This window comes from Dipodomys merriami, unplaced genomic scaffold, assembly GCF_024711535.1.
Source record: "Dipodomys merriami isolate MVZ:Mamm:240054 unplaced genomic scaffold, mDipMer1.0.p SCAF_129, whole genome shotgun sequence".
Lineage (NCBI taxonomy): Eukaryota > Metazoa > Chordata > Mammalia > Rodentia > Heteromyidae > Dipodomys > Dipodomys merriami.
In genome coordinates this window covers 803,721-819,709 of record NW_027202593.1, presented here as the reverse complement: position 1 = coordinate 819,709, position 15,989 = coordinate 803,721, and the positions used below count along the sequence as shown (strand labels likewise).

The following is a 15,989-nucleotide window of genomic DNA, read 5'->3' as shown; positions in this document are numbered from 1 at the left end:
AAAGGAAAAATGAATATGGAGTCTGAAGGGATCCCACATAGCCAAAACCAATTCTAAAGAACAAAGTTGGAGGATGACTTATACTTTTTGACTTCAAAACATATTACAAAAGCATAATAAACAAAATAGGTGGTACTAGCACAAATACAGACATAATATCTAATGAAATAGAATAGAAAGCCCAGAAATACACCCTTATTTTTTTTATTAAAGTGCCTAGAACAATTGATGAGGCATTGGGAAAGCTGAGTATCTATATGCTAATTAAAGAAGATGGAATTTGATATTGTACCGTAAATGTCATTACCACAGAATCTAGTGATTATACTCCTAAGCATTCATTCCGAGAAACAAAAACTTACGTTCACATAAAAACGTCTGTGTGAGATGCTCACAGAAAGTCTGTCTAGAAAAACCCAGGTGCTCTTCAAATGTCTTCTTGGGGTTAAGCAAACTGGCTAAATGAAGCCATACATACAAGAAAATGCACAGCAAAGCCACAGTGCTAGTACACACCTGTAATCCCAGTACTCAGAAGGCTGAGTGGACCACGAGTTCCAGTCCAGCCCAAGCTATATAACATGACCCTATTTTGTTAAAAGAGTAATGCATTTTAATGTTAAATTCATGAGTCTTTTACAGTTTATTCTTATTGCATACTTTTTAAAAATAAGGACCTCTTTGCCTTTTCAAAGATTGCTTAAGGTAATCTTCTAATTTTTGTATGTATGTCTCTGACCATCTGGAATTGATATTTGTATAGTTTCAGACAGTGATCTGAGGGTTCCTTCCTTCCCAGCCACGTGTATGCTCACGGCTGAGGGTAACGCCTCCATGTGGATGGTCAGTGCTCACGGCTGAGGGTAACACCTCCATGTGGACGTCAGTGCTCCATGTGTATGGCTAGTGCTCCATGTGCATGGTCAGTGCTCAGGGATGAGGGTAACACCTCCACGTCTGGAGGGTCAGTGCTCACAGCTGAGGCTAACACCTCCATGTGGATGGTCAGTGCTCCATGTGGATGGTCAGTGCTCCATGTGTATGGTTAGTGCTCCATGTGTATGGTCAGTGCTCCATGTGGATGGTCAGTGCTCCATGTGTATGGTCAGTGCTCCATGTGTATGGTCAGTGCTCCATGTGGATGGTCAGTGCTCCATGTGGATGGTCAGTGCTCCATGTGGATGGTCAGTGCTCCATGTGTATGGCTAGTGCTCCATGTGTATGGTCAGTGCTCCATGGGCATGGTCAGTGCTCCATGTGTATGGTTAGTGCTCCATGTGTATGGTCAGTGCTCCATGTGTATGGTCAGTGCTCCATGTGTATGGTCAGTGCTCCATGTGTATGGTTAGTGCTCCATGTGTATGGTCAGTGCTCCATGTGGATGGTCAGTGCTCCATGGGCATGGTTAGTGCTCCATGTGTATGGTCAGTGCTCCATGTCCATGGTCAGTGCTCACAGCTGAGGCTAACACCTCCCTGCCATACACCTTGTTTCTTTATACCGAGGTTCTATCTCAGGGCCTGTGCTATTCCACTGGCCTGTTAATACATCTCCGTGTCACTGTAGCATTGCTAGGTTACATTAAGTCTTCATTCAAAGTGAAAAGATCATCTTGAAAAGCTACAGAGAGAATAAACTGCAATGCATATTGACAATGAATTACAAAGTCCTACTTGATATTTTAATGGATAGATAACAAAGAGACACCCAAATTCATATTAAATTCTTGCTAGAAAGGAGTAAGTCAGGAGGAAAAAGCACTCACATTACGTCTGCAATATTTTTTAACTAAAAATAAACTTCAAGTGGGGTAAAATATAAATGGGCCATTGATTCTGGATAGTGTGCGGGTGAATATTTTCTCATTCTCCATTTAATTCATTTTTTTAAGAAATTCTATAAAGCAAACAAACACAAGAGGGACAAAACTGGCTACCAGCCATGACCATGACAAAGTTCAGACCCCAGTTTGGGAGGGCTGGTTCTCCTCCAGTCTTTCCTTTGCAGGAATATTTAAAGACTGTACCCCACTCCAATCAAGATTAGGAAGGTAGTCTATCTCCTGCTGGGCTGGGAAAGTGGCAAGAAGTCAAAGTAAGTCCTGGGTAATTGGAATGACAAAGACGGCAAGCACCAGGGAAAGCTAACATTTCAGAGGCTCTCAGAGGGCCAAGGACAATGTCCCTTTTGTTCCTCATCAGACTGGCAGCTGAATGTGGAGTGCTGTGTCACGGCCCTTGTCAGGGGATGATGGAGCCTGGCAATGAAGAGAACCCCAGGAGACCTGTGTCCATGGGAGGAATGCGCCTGCACAACAGCAGGTCCTTGTCTGGAAGGAGTGTGAGGTAACGGACACAGCACACTAGAATTTCTCCAGCATCCGAGACAAAACAGGCCTTCTCTGGGGTGGCGTCCAAATCTGAGCCGCTGCCCTGCTCTCTCAATAACATGGAGATACAATCGACCCAACTTAGAAAAGCCATTAGCCTGAAGCAGGAAGAAACACACTCTCCACACTTTGAAAAGCATACCACGAATGACAAATGAGCATGTGGGAAATGTCTTGTGGAATTCTGGGTATCACAAAGAAGGGTTTTCAGGACACAGTGTGAGAAGAGCAAAGGCAAACCCATTTCTGGCGTTGCCACTCTGTCTCTCATGACAGCATTTCTTCTTTCCATCAAGTCACCACTAACCTGGGGTAGGTCTCATCTAACTCCTCTTTATGAAAAGCAGGTTTTCAGGTCTGGAAGATGAGATATGTCAAACTAATGCATTTGCTTCCCAACACTGTGCTGATGAACAAAAAGGTATCACTGAGCCCCAAACCCATGACATGTTGAATTCTAAAAGAAAATTTGCATCTTTTTTTTCCTTTTCTCTCTTTAAAATTAAACAGAAGAGGCTGTATATTAGTTTAGTACTAAAGAAGCAATTTAAATTCAATCTCTCACAGGAAATGGAGAGATACAGCAAACATGACATAAAGGAAAAACTGATAACTAGAGGCAATGTGGACAGGTGTCTGATAAAGGGCAAGTCAGAAATAATAAACGTCTTAGAATCATAAGCGTGGAGGTCTCTTCCTCTCCGAATGGTACTTATATACCTCTAGAGAAACCAGGGCTATCTATATCAGGAAATGGGTGGAAGTACAGTTTTCTTAGGGCTGAATGCTCTGCTGAGTCCAGTCCCATCATGCACTGCTCTAAGGTGAATAAGCAACCTGCAGCACACTTGTCATCTCCCAACATCCTGGGCATCACCCAGGTCTCCAGGTCCCCCTCGCCTCACCAATCACCACCAAACCCCACCCCCATAATGTAATCGCTCTCTTTAAAACTTTCAATGATTTCCTACTGCCTACTGGAAAACGCCCTGATTCCCAGAATGCCATAACTTGGTATTTCACAGCCTGCACTAGCTCCTACTTTCCTCATGATCAACATGCCAGTACTTCCCACCCCTTTTTATTAATCTATCAAACTGTTGTTGTTCAACAGACATAAATAAAGAGTTATTTGAGTGCAGCCCTAGCTAGCCTCAAACTTACATTTCTGCCTCTGCTTCCAGAATGCTGAGATTACAGGTATGTCCATCATTCCCAGGAAAAAAGAGATTTTTCTTAATATCTAGATTTCAATCTGTGTATGTTTCTTTCTACCATAGATTCCAATCTACATTTAGACATAGTGTATAGGAACACAACTTTAGTATTCCTTTTATTTAAGCTCTCATTCTGACAGAATAGCAGATGCTCTACCTTGTGGCTTTGAGTTCTTCATGCCCTTTGTTCTTGATAGCACTCTCAATCATTGGGAGTCTTTCACATGACCATGTGTGCTGATTTGTTATTTCTCTCCTCCAGGTAAAGAACTTACAGTAGGTTTTCCGTGAACAATAATATGATTTTTACTGGCCCCTGCTAGGCCAGAAACTAATCTCAACTTGCCCTTAATTGCCAGAGGGTCTGCTATCTACAATTTATTTCCTATTGCTAATTTCCCAGTGCCAACAACCAAAATGAGCTCTGATCAACTTAAGTAGGATAGGCATTTAGTAAAAGAGTAATGGATGCTGTGAGGTTCATAGAATTGACAAGAAGATTAGGCTTGGGCAGGATGGATGGGAAGCAAGGCACAGCCGCGAGTTTCATGTCTCAGAATTCTAACAGTATGATTCTGACACTGATCCTTAGACAGTCATCAGACATTTACAGCTCATCTTTGGATGTATGACTCTTCCACAGCTGTTGATAATAATCTCAGTAGATACTATGTATTGTACTTCAGATTTGAAACTGTAGGTTTATGTCATTTTGCCTATGTTCTAGCTTTTAGGGAGTGGAGAAGAAAATATTTGCTCCTTTTTTTCTGAACTCCTTTCAGGCTCCTTCATCTCAGATATCTTGAGTTCTGTTCCTCTACGCGCTCCCTGCTCCCTGTCAGACAGGCATTCATTGACAGCCAAAGTTGGCTAAAAAGGTACTTTGTATCCACTGTGATACTTGGTCTCTTGTACTTTTTAATGTAAATCCTGCAGTGGATTTATTTACTAATCAGCATGTATTTCCTGAGCCCTTGTAAGGTGCCAGGAACTATGTATAGAAATTACAAAAGAACTATGATAGCTGTCATGCTGATGGCAAATAGGAAGTGATGAATAACACAGAAATACCTATTAAAATTTATTAGTTGTGAATTAGGAAGTGACATCTAAAAGGATTAGTAGTACTATACTTTTTTGTCTTCCAAATTACATGCATAATTGGATCCCAAAATATTAACAAATGAGTTACTAAAAGGTAAAATCCTTTTTTTTTTTTGGGGGGGGGGTCCGGTCGTGGGGCCTGAACTCTGGGCCTGGGCGCTCTCGCTCAGCTCTTCAGCTCAAAGCTAGCGCTCTACCACTTGAGCCAAAGCGCCACTTCCAACTTTTTTCTTTTTGCTTATGTGGTGCTGAGGAATCGAACCCAGGGCCTCAGGCATGCAAGGCAAGCACTCTACCACTGAGCCACCTTCCCAGCCCTAAAAAGTAAAATCTTGACTCTAATTTAGTGTCTCATATAAAATTAATTTGAGCCTTAGTTTCTAGGAAGGGTGGAGGAAACATATTTTGGAGAAAAGATTACATTTACAAAAGTAAGTGTTTAACTTGAATTTCCTATAAATGCTAACTTCTATCAAACCTTCCTTTAACTTGGTTCCCTGAGCTTTTCCTCCTCTTTTCATTTTCCCGTGTCAATTAAACATAAAATAGCTCCTTTACTTAGACATAATTAAGTTACCCAAATTGTCTTTGAGGGCATAAAGACAGTCATTACGATTAGTTAAACATCCTTTATGGTAGCAAAGTTATTTTGCAAGCTACATGGACTATTTGCACTGTTTCCATATGACTAGTTGTTTTGTCAAAGGAAGTCTTTAAGGGTGATCCAGAGAGTTATACATTCTGTTTTTCTATTCCAGAATAAAATGTTTAGGGGACTGAAAGGAGACACACTTGAGTGTTTTAACTGTGTTGTGTAAGTGTAAGAGTTACAGGTGCTCAATTACCCTCTTTAACGCCTTGTACTGATCGACAGAGCTAGAAATTTAGCCTCCAAGCAATAGCTCCTTCTAGTAAAAATGAATGATCACTTTTATTTACTTTGTGAAACAACCAAAGGTGAAAGCTTCTGTTTTCTGATCTTGGCCTTTCAACACCACAGTGTTTGCTTTTGCAGTCAATAGTCTCTCAACGCCTCTGCCATGCCTTGTCCCTCAGTGGCTTCTGTAGCAGTGGTGTGCTGTTTCACAGAAAGTGCAGTGTGAGCTGCAGGTGACTGAAAAGAGCTTCTCCCTGGGCTGCTCATATTTCCATTACTGGGCTCTTCTGCCTGACCAGGAGAACTTCCAGGAAATAAGTCTCCATTCTAGTTGCATTGGAGAGGATAGTTTAATTTATTTACTGAATACCTACTATAAACCAAGAGGCACTGGACTAGAAACTGGAGATTAAAGGACAAAAGAGTAGTGTCTACATTCAAGAAGCTTGCACATTTCCTTGGCTGGATCTACTTTGTGTTCTTAATCTCTAAAGGTTGAGTTAATCCCAGGCCTTCATCCTTAGACCTGTTCCCTTTGGCATATACCCTCTTCACACCTTTAGTCAGTCTTGTGGCTTTAAATGTCTTCTTTATTTTAACAACTGTCAGATTTTGCCTGTCCCTAAATTCCAGATTTGTATTTACAATTCCTTTCTTGATACTGTCTTCTGAAATCTTGACATAAAGTGTGTCTGAAACCAAACTTTGGCTGTGATACCCTTCTTGACCCAATCCTTCATAGCCATATCTGTTTCTCTGCAAGTTTCCCTCCATCCTTCCAGTTGCTGGACAAAAACCTTATAGTCATCCTTGACTTCTTTCTTCATAGTCTAATCCATCAGCTTTTCATTTTAATTGTTGCTTTTGTTTTTTGGGACAAAGTTTTATCATATAACCCAGGCTTGCCTGGAACTTAGGATTCTCCTGTCCTGCCACTCAAGTGCTGGAATTATAGGCATGGATTATAATGCGCAGTTTAGTCTTAAACAAGGACCATATGTAACTTTTTTGATAACCAAGTCTAGTTGCCAACACTAGAAACATGCTTTCAGAGGTTTTTCATCCTTGGGGATTTGCCTCTGTCACATCTGATACTCCTTTTACCTGTGTAGCATCAGCAAAATGACACATCTCAACTGTTTATATAATTTCTAATTTAGCTCCCAGAATTTCTCTTCAACTTAACCATCTTAATTTAATACTGCCTCAAAGATCTATTTTCTGGTCATTGTCTCATATTCTATGTACTTAATTCTCATTTGTTAAGATTTCTAAATTCTAAAACATAGCCTATAGCCTAAAATCAGATGTACTACAGATGAAGAGACAAATCTTAGGGGTAGGGAGGAAGTGCTCTTACAGAAGAGCAAAGAAAGGGAATTGATGGCGTGAAGTATAGAGTGGGAATTATTGGATTAGTCAAACAATCATCCTTAATATAAGACTACAAGCAGTACACTGTGGAAAAAGAGGTAAAGTAGGTCTGCTTTTATGTTTTTTCCTTTTCCTTGTCTTTCCTCTGAGAAGAATCCCCTAACAAATGATGCAATTTTGCCCTAAAACAAGTGCTGTTAGTTTGCTTCAGCACTGGACAGTGTTCTGCTGAGCTAATGAGAGATGGTGTTTACCTGAATGGCACTTCTTCCTGTGGAACATCCACATAGTAACGAATAAAGAACCTCTCAGAATCTTCTCGTTCACCATCGGTAACTACACTGCCATTAAGTTTGGAAACTGACGGCAATCTGTAAGTTCAAAGCAAAATAAAGACATTTCAAGACACTAGAACCATTTAGCTTTAGAAATAAAAAAACAACTGACTTCAGACCCAGTCTACTTCTTTTGAAAGGACACATTTGATGTGGTTTTCTTTATACATAATTACTAACATGAACTGAAATTATATACAATAACCAGGAAAATCCAGTCTTATTTTTAGATGTGATACCGGCTTTCATGATTACATCCCATATTTCAAAATAAGATTCTAGATAGCACAGTACAATTTAAATAAATATAATACCAATAAATTTAAAATCACCCAAAAGCCTGTTTTAAAAGTAAAGCATTAATTATAAACAATTAATTATAACTTTATTTAAACTGATATATCCAGAGTATTATCATTTGAACATATAATTAATATTTTAAAATAATGAGTTACTTTCTATTCTTTATATATGAATTATTTGAGATCCAGTCTGTATTTTGCACTTATAGCACATTTGAAATCGTACAAGACAAATCACAAGTGAACATAGCCACAATTGGCTAGTGGCTGCCATATTAAACAGCATATGTTTAGAGTATTAGTATAATAGTTATATAATCCAGGAATTTATATTTGTAAAAGAATACAATGTAAGACAATACAATGAAAAGACTCATTGTCTTAAAAGTAAGTGTGCTGATGCTTCCTTCTTCAGTGAGATGCTAATGTATAAATGAGCAAATCAGTGAGGATCTGTGGGATATTTGTTGGTCAGAAAGGTTAACACCTCATTTTAAGAATTACTCTTCTTTAGAGAACCTTAAAGTCTACTCTTCCTCTTTCAAAACTACTGTGTACAAACTGGGCACTGGTAGCTTATACCTGTGATCCTAGAGATGTGAAGATCCTGGTTCAAAGCGAGCCTGGGCAGGAAAGTCTGTGGGACTCTTATCTCCAATTAACATACACACAAACACAAAGCTGGAAGTGAGGCTGTAGCTCAAGTGTTAGAGCACTAGCCTTGAGCAAAAAAGTTCAAGGCCTTCCCTGAGTTTAAGGCCCAGGACTGGCGTGTGCGCACACGCATGTGCGCGCGCGCGCGCACACACACACACACACAAATACCATGTACAGGTGTACAAAGAGAACAAGCAAAGCTCCATAGCCTTTTACATTTTTGGAAAATCTTATTTCTGTTAAAGGTTCATATAAAAACACAGATTTATGGGAGAATCAAGTAGTTGGTAGAGGCAGCATCTGTGACATGAAAGACAAGGCAGGCAGAGGAAGAAGATACCAACAATAGTGATCATAGGTCAGGGGCTGAATACTCAAGAGGACACTCATCATATTAACATTACCCAGTTTCCAGGTATCTGCACCGAATGATTACTAAGTTAACAAAGGACAACAAAAATAAGGACAACTAAAACAGAAGTAATTCTCTTTTTTTTTTTTGCCAGTCCTGGGGTTTGAACTCAGGGCCTGGACAATGTCCCTGACCTTCTTTTGCTCAAGGCTAGCACTCTACCACTTGAGCCACGGCTCCACTTCTGACTTTTTCTGTTTATGTAGAACTGGGGCTTCAAGCATTCTAGGCAAGCACTCTACCACTAAGCCATGTTTCCAGCCCTGATTCTCCATTCTATTGACTTTCACTTTGTGAACCAAAATAGAAGCTCAAATAAGTATCAAAAGCATAAAAACAGAAGAGATTTGTGAAGAAACTTTTCTGTGGGCTCAGCTAGACAACTGCACTTCACATTTTCCTGATTGTAATATGTTCTTTTTTCTCAGGACTGGGAGCTACAGAAGCAGCTCATTCAAAGACAGCCTGCTCAAGAGCTAAATTCCTAGTTCATTCCCCCACCATATATATAGCACATGGACCCTCAAAAGAACAACAGGGCTCTGTGAAAAGAAAGCAGAAGAAATCAGGACAACACACCTGGCTATTACCAGCTTCCTCCGCTCCTCAGTGGTGTACGGCTGCAGGAGAGGAATTCCTAGCAATCTCACTTCTTCAAGTTTAGGGAATGAATTTAATTTGTCAATGTCTTCCCAGGATTGCAAACCTAATTTGAGAAAGATACAGTTTAAGTAACTCCCCCAAAAAGTATGAAGATAAACATAGCAAAAATATTTCAATGACTCTTAAAATCTAATATGATAATAGAGAGCCTCCATTTTCCTCTATCTAAGAATAAAATTAAACACATAAAGACTTTGTCAGAAAAATATGCAAGGTGGTAGGAGCCTGAAGTCCCAGCTACTGAGCCAGGAGGTTTTCAAAGTCAAGGCCAGCTTGTGCGAAATAGTGATATTCCATCTCAAAAACTAAAACCAACAGTGGAAAGGGAGAAAGAACCTTATTTCCAGTATCTTCTTATCTCTTGGTTCTATCAAAATGGCGTGGAGTCAGAGCCATGTTGGTACCAATAAGCCCAGGGCATGACATGAGCACATAGTTTTAAAAATGGCCAACTCATTTTAGGAACTCATGGCATGTAACTACTGGTCAGTTAATATTAACATATCAAATTTTTATCTAATGTATTCTAAAATGGGAGAAAGTCAAAAGAATCAAAACTAAACCTGATCACTTTTGTAATGTTTTCACTTTAGTGACATAGAAAGGATCAAAATCATTTAAAAAAAAAAAACAAAAGCCAAAAATCTAAACCTTTGGGTAAGGAGAACACACAATAAGATTTTAAGTCCTAAAATAATGGTGGTGAGCAAATGGATCAACCACATCAACACTTGACTGTGTCAGGCAGGCCTTCCAAGGAGAAAAAATATTCCTAAAATGATTAAGCTGGTAAATTTTGTGACAAAGGAAATCTGTTTCAAAGAACAACATAGTCCTGTCCTATTTCTATTGACCTTTAGCAAAGGTAAAGGCAGAGGAACAATGCTGAGGTTGCTATGACACAATCAGTCTAGGTCAGACTGTCTCCTCCTGACAATGCCATCTTCACCTAGACTCAAAAATAAAATTAGATCAAGGGGTATTAAGTTATGAAATAAACTTCCCCATACAACATACTGACTTTAAAATTTATTTCTCACTCATAACTTCTATGGTGAAGCAAACTAAGTTATAATTTTCAGCTATAAGTTAGTTATTTTATTTATATGTAATTGTCTTAAGAAATAAGATGAAAGATAGCATTAAGAGGATGGAAATAACCCAAGCATAGTGGCTCACATCTGTAACCCTGGCTGCTTAGGAGGTACACACAAGGAGGCTAGCTCTGGCAAAAGTGTGAGATCTTGTCTAAAAGACAAAAAAAGTAAAAGGACCAGTGTTGTAGCTCAAGTGGTATAGCATTTGGCTAGTAATCATGAGGTTCTGAGCTCAATCACCAGTGGAGGAGAAAAAAAGAGTAAAAACAGAATGAGAGTAAAAGTTAGACTGGAAGAATGTTTTGGTTTGCAAAAGAGACATTTGCTAAAGGACTGTGAACCAAAATGCATAAAGAACTTTCAAAACTCAATAATAAGAAAATGAATAATGCAACAAAAATGTACAAAATGCCTAAACAGACACCTCATCAAAGAAGACATAGAGATGGCAAGTAAGCAGTATGAAAAGATTCTTATTCCTATGTATGATAGGGGAATTTCAAATCAGAACAACAGTGATGTATCACCATGTGCCTATTAAAATCAGTGTCAAAGCCTAACACATTGACAACATCAAACGCTGACAAGGGTATGGGGAGCAGTAGAGCAATCATTCATTACTGGTGGAAATGCAAAGTGGTACAGCTACTTTCAAAGACAGTCTGGAAGTTTCTTACAAAACTAAGTACATTCTTACCATAATTTACAGCAATCATGCCCTTGGTATTTACCTACATGAGTTGAAAACCTACATCCACACAAAACTCTGCACACAGATATTTATAGAAGCTTTACTCACAACTGCCAAAACTTGAAAGCAACCAAGAGTCTTCAGGGGAAGGATAAATAAACTATGGTACATCTAGAAAACGGGAAGTCTTAATTCAGGGATTGAAGAAAAAAAGCTATCCAGCCATGAAAAGATCTAGTGAATTAAAATGCATGTTACTAAGTGAAATAAACCAATCTACAAAGGCTCCATAGTATGATATGACTCCAAATACAGGACATTCTGACAAAGTAAAAGTACAGAGACAAAGGATCCAAGATGCCAGGTTAACACAGGGGATTTTTAGGGCATTGAGACAATTCGGTACAATGCTACAAGGGCAGGTACCTGTTACTATTTGATAAGACCATAGAATACATAACACTGACAGTGAGCCCTAATATAAACTACGGTCTGAGTGACAGTGATGTTTCAATGTAGTTGATACCACTTCAGAGTGGGGTGTTGACAATGGGGTTGCTTGTCTGTATGGGAGCAGCAAGTACATGGGAAATATCTGCACCTTCTACTCAAGTTCGCTGTGGACCTAAAAGTATTCTTTTCTTTTTTTTTTCCTGTTGCTCCGAGGGCTGGAACTCTAGAGCTGGGCACTGTCCCCAAGCTTCTTTTGTTCAAAGTTAGCACTCTACCTTTTGAGCCACAGCTCCACTTCAGCTTTTGGTTCATAATTGGAGATAAGAGTCTCATGGACTATTCTGCCTGGGCCTGTCTTCCAGCTGTGATCCTCAGATCTCAGCCTCCTGAGTTTCTCAGATTACAGATGTGAGCCACTAGCACCTGGCCTAAATTAACTATTCTTTGAAAAAAAGTATTAATAAAAAAAAATGGGCTAAATATATGCATCTCTATGATAATGAAGATCAGCTGACAATAAACTAACAATCAATTATATAGAGTAACTAGAAAAGTGAGCATTTGAAAGGTCACAAGAGATTGAAATTACTCACCTCAAGTCCAGATAAAATGATCTAATTTGTAATTCTTTTTTTAGTTCCTCTTTTTTAACTATCCAATTCATCACTTTCATTTCACTTCCTTTTAAATTATGACCTTTTTAATGTATAAAATATAAATTGCTAGTATGCTATATTACTTAATATTCATCAGAGCATTTAGGAAAATGTTCTATAGGTCTCGGTATATCATGTAGAAAATTCATCCTATAAAAAGTTTAGCTATGACTGAAAGAAATCTACTGCCCATGTAAGCTCAAATCAATTTGCATATAGAATGAGACCAAGGCTGTTCCGCACCTGACTTATGGAGGCTGATGGATCGCAGATTAGGAAACAACCTGGCCAGGGAATCATTTGGCTCCTCAATAGCATTCAAGTGATTGTTGGCCAGCACGAGGGTGTCCAAGGAAGGAAACATAACTCCTAACTTCCGGATTTCAGTCCAGTCCTGCAGGTTGTTGTCTGTTATATGTAGGAGCTTAAGAGAATGACAGCAAGTAGAAGAACAAGACACTGTTTCATAGTCGTTAAGGCACAGGAAAAGCTCCTCCAAACTGCAGAGAAGAAAGGAAACATTTCATTGCTTCAAGCAGCTTAGTTTCTTCTTTACATCTATTTTCACACATTCAAGAGATAAATGAGTGCCTAGTATATGTCAGATTCTGGTAGACACTATAGGGCAAATAGAAGGATATCTTCTTGAAGCTCAAAATACTTGGTAGGCTAGGCTGACAAAACCTAAAGAATGTAAAACATCAAAATGAGATAAGCTAGTACTAAATTAATTTTGTGCTTAAGTAATTGAGTGATAAATTAAGCAGTACCAATTCTAAGTACAATAGTGATGCGTAAGGAAGGAATCTGAAGTTGTAGTTTGAACAGCCAGGAAAGAATGCATGGACTTTTAGGAGAGGTGAGATGGAAGAAAATTCCAGAAAAATGAACAAATATTTATGAACAGAAATGATAACTACTGAATCCCTACCCTGTGTCAGATCCTATGCCAGGGACGTAATAGAGTGTACTTCTATTTCTGCAAGATCCATATAACTGTGCCTACTTTACAGACAAGGAAACTGAACTAAAAGTAGTTAAGCAGCTTGTCAAAGGTCACCATTAGTATGACCTGGATTTACAAGCTCATTCAATGCCAAGCTAGATGCTGTATGCAGGGAGGAAATCTCATTAGCATGAGAGTGAAAATTAAGATGTGCAAAGAATTTGGACAAAGAAACTACAGCTTTTTATGTTTCATTAAACTCCTTCCTCTGCACACATATATTCCTAGCAACAATAAGGAAAACATTTCTAAACTTACAAACAAAAGTATAATTTGTGTCTTAAATTGTTGAAATGAATACCAATCTACTTGCCCATCAGGCCATAGGGGCTTTTACTCATCTGAATGTTAACTTGGAAGTAAATGGTTATTTTTACCTCCCAAAGAAAGGAGCTCAAAATTCTGAAACCAGGTAATCAGAAGATTATAATGGAAGAAGGCTGAGTTGATCTGGAAGTGCTTCTGTGTCTCAGGGGCATTTTCCAGCTGAAGGATGCCACATCCCGCGTCTATGTCTACTCAACACTGAACAGGTCTTCCACTAGAAATGCTACCAGGTTATTCTCACATTCTCATTCTGAATACTTCATTTTTCTAACCTCTTTTCCATACAAACTGCCGTTCTAGTATTTCTGAGCTGGGAGATCAGCAACAATTCTATGTGCTAACACAGATGGCAACATAGCTCTCTGTCCACCATGCTCTCTGGGCTTACTCTGGTAACTCCTGTAGTAGCGTGTGGACTGTCTCCCAGGAAGTTTTGCTGTTGTTCAGGACAAGTTTTCGAACCCCAGAGAAGGACCCAGCACATGTTCTTTCTAAAACCGACAAATTCAGAGGGTTGGAACTCAGGTTTAGAAACTCCAACTGAGGAACATTTGACACAATTTTACTGACCTAGGAAGAAAAGAAAAAGGGGGAGGGGGGAGAAGTATATCAGGCAGTAATCAGAGCTTTTAAATAGCAATAGTGCTAAGGACTAAGTGAGTCAGTGCGTCCCCAGGCAAAAGGACGTTTTTCCTTAGGGAGTCTTACTTAGGGCATATACCCACAAAGCACCATGAGCAACTTCAACAAGTCTTCGCAAATAATTTAATCTCCTTCCATGAAACTGTAGCATAGCTGAGAGTTAATGGTATGAAAAAAAGAGTTCCTATGTCACCATTAGCAAGGTTTCTGATTTTGCTCTAATGATGTTTGTTTTGATAAATAAAGATAAAAAGACAGCTTAGGTGACATTCTAGGCTACACATTTTTAAAGAACTAAGATTAGGCCATGCAATTCTCTTTGAATACCATCTACAGCTCATTCTCAGTACCATATTAAACCTAAGTAAAGATAGCTTAAAATGGCAAAAGTAGTACTTCAAGTTGTATATTCAAGAACATTTATAAAAAATTCAGTTTGGTTCACAGAAGTACCAAACTTTAAAGATTAAAAAAACTTAAAGATTAAAAAAAAACCTTATAGCCGGGCGCTGGTGGCTCACGCCTGTAATCCTAGCTACTCAGGAGGCTGAGATCTGAGGATCGCGGTTCAAAGCCAGCCCGGGCAGGAGAGACCTTGAGACTCCTATCTCCAATAAAACCACCAGAAAACCGGAAGTGGCGCTGTAGCTCAAGTGATAGAGCGCTCGCCTTGAGCTGAAGAGCTAAGGGACAATGCCCAGGCCCAGAGTTCAAGCCCCACGACCGACAAAAAAAAAAAAAAAAAAACACAAAAAAAACCTTATATTTTATAAAAAGCCAAAAGCATTCATAACTGTGACCATCAATTTAATAATATAGCTAACAGCTTGGAAGACAAAAAAGATAAGAAAATGACTAAACTTAATTACTATTTCCTCTGATTATATTCATCTCTTTGATACAACTTATTTCATTAAATTCTCAAAACAACTTGCAACTTTATTTGAAGAAGTGATGACACTGAATCTCAAGGGTGACAAATAATTTGACTAAGCTATCATAGTCACAAATATGAAAGGTGGAGTTTAAATTTCAGAGCCATTTTATGCACACTACAACATAGTGCATTATAACATAATAATATCATACGACCTAACAATGAAGGACAACTAAGGCTAGAGGGGCCATCAGTAAGATGAACTTAAACAAGTACTAAATAATGCCAAGTGCCCAGCAAAAATATTAAGCTTCACTTAACCAAGCAATGTGGTAACCAGAAGTCATAAAAAAGGGAACCAAACCTAAAAGAACAGTTAAACATTCATTCTAGAATTAGAAAACACAGGTTCAAACCACATGCTTGTGTGGCTTCAGACGAAGGTAACTATCTGCATTATTGGTAGGATTAAATGAGATACACAAGTAATACCCTCAGCATACCAACTGGCAAGTGTTTGAAGTTTGTTTCCTTATCTACTTTCTAGCAGCTTATAAACTAATGACACACGGTCATTCAATAAATGCAACTATTACTACTATGGTAAGAATGCGATGGCCTATTGCATCTCAACCCTAGTAATCCATCAGAATCATTGGTGGAATTTTCAAAATCTCCTGCTTCCCAGGTCACCACCCATTTCACAGGTGTAACAGGCTTCAAGTTGGGATCTGGTGATCGGTTTCTAAGTCTGGAAAGGATGGAAAAGCATACCTAGAAGGGAGAACCAAGGCAAAAAGAAGCCATCTGTGCTTAAGACCAGACCACTGTGTGCATTCCATTTGGAACTGTGGAATCAGTGGGAAGAGACTAACTCCAGGAAGGCGCAGGGGAGAGTGTGAGAGGGAAA

At 39.0% G+C, this 15,989-nt stretch overlaps 1 protein-coding gene across 3 annotated transcripts in view; it reads right to left on the bottom strand.

Moving 5' to 3' along the window:
- The window catches only part of LOC138824436 (tubulin-specific chaperone cofactor E-like protein), a 51,428-nt gene that overhangs the window by 7,958 nt on the left and 27,481 nt on the right, over window positions 1-15,989 (bottom strand). For all 3 annotated transcript variants that reach the window (XM_070018286.1, XM_070018288.1, XM_070018287.1), the window contains exons 4-7: window positions 13,949-14,130; window positions 12,471-12,727; window positions 9,247-9,373; window positions 7,216-7,332 (exon numbers count right to left, since the gene is read on the bottom strand). In XM_070018286.1, the coding sequence (XP_069874387.1) occupies window positions 7,216-7,332; window positions 9,247-9,373; window positions 12,471-12,727; window positions 13,949-14,130 (683 nt within the window). The remainder of the gene's footprint in view (window positions 1-7,215; window positions 7,333-9,246; window positions 9,374-12,470; window positions 12,728-13,948; window positions 14,131-15,989) is intronic.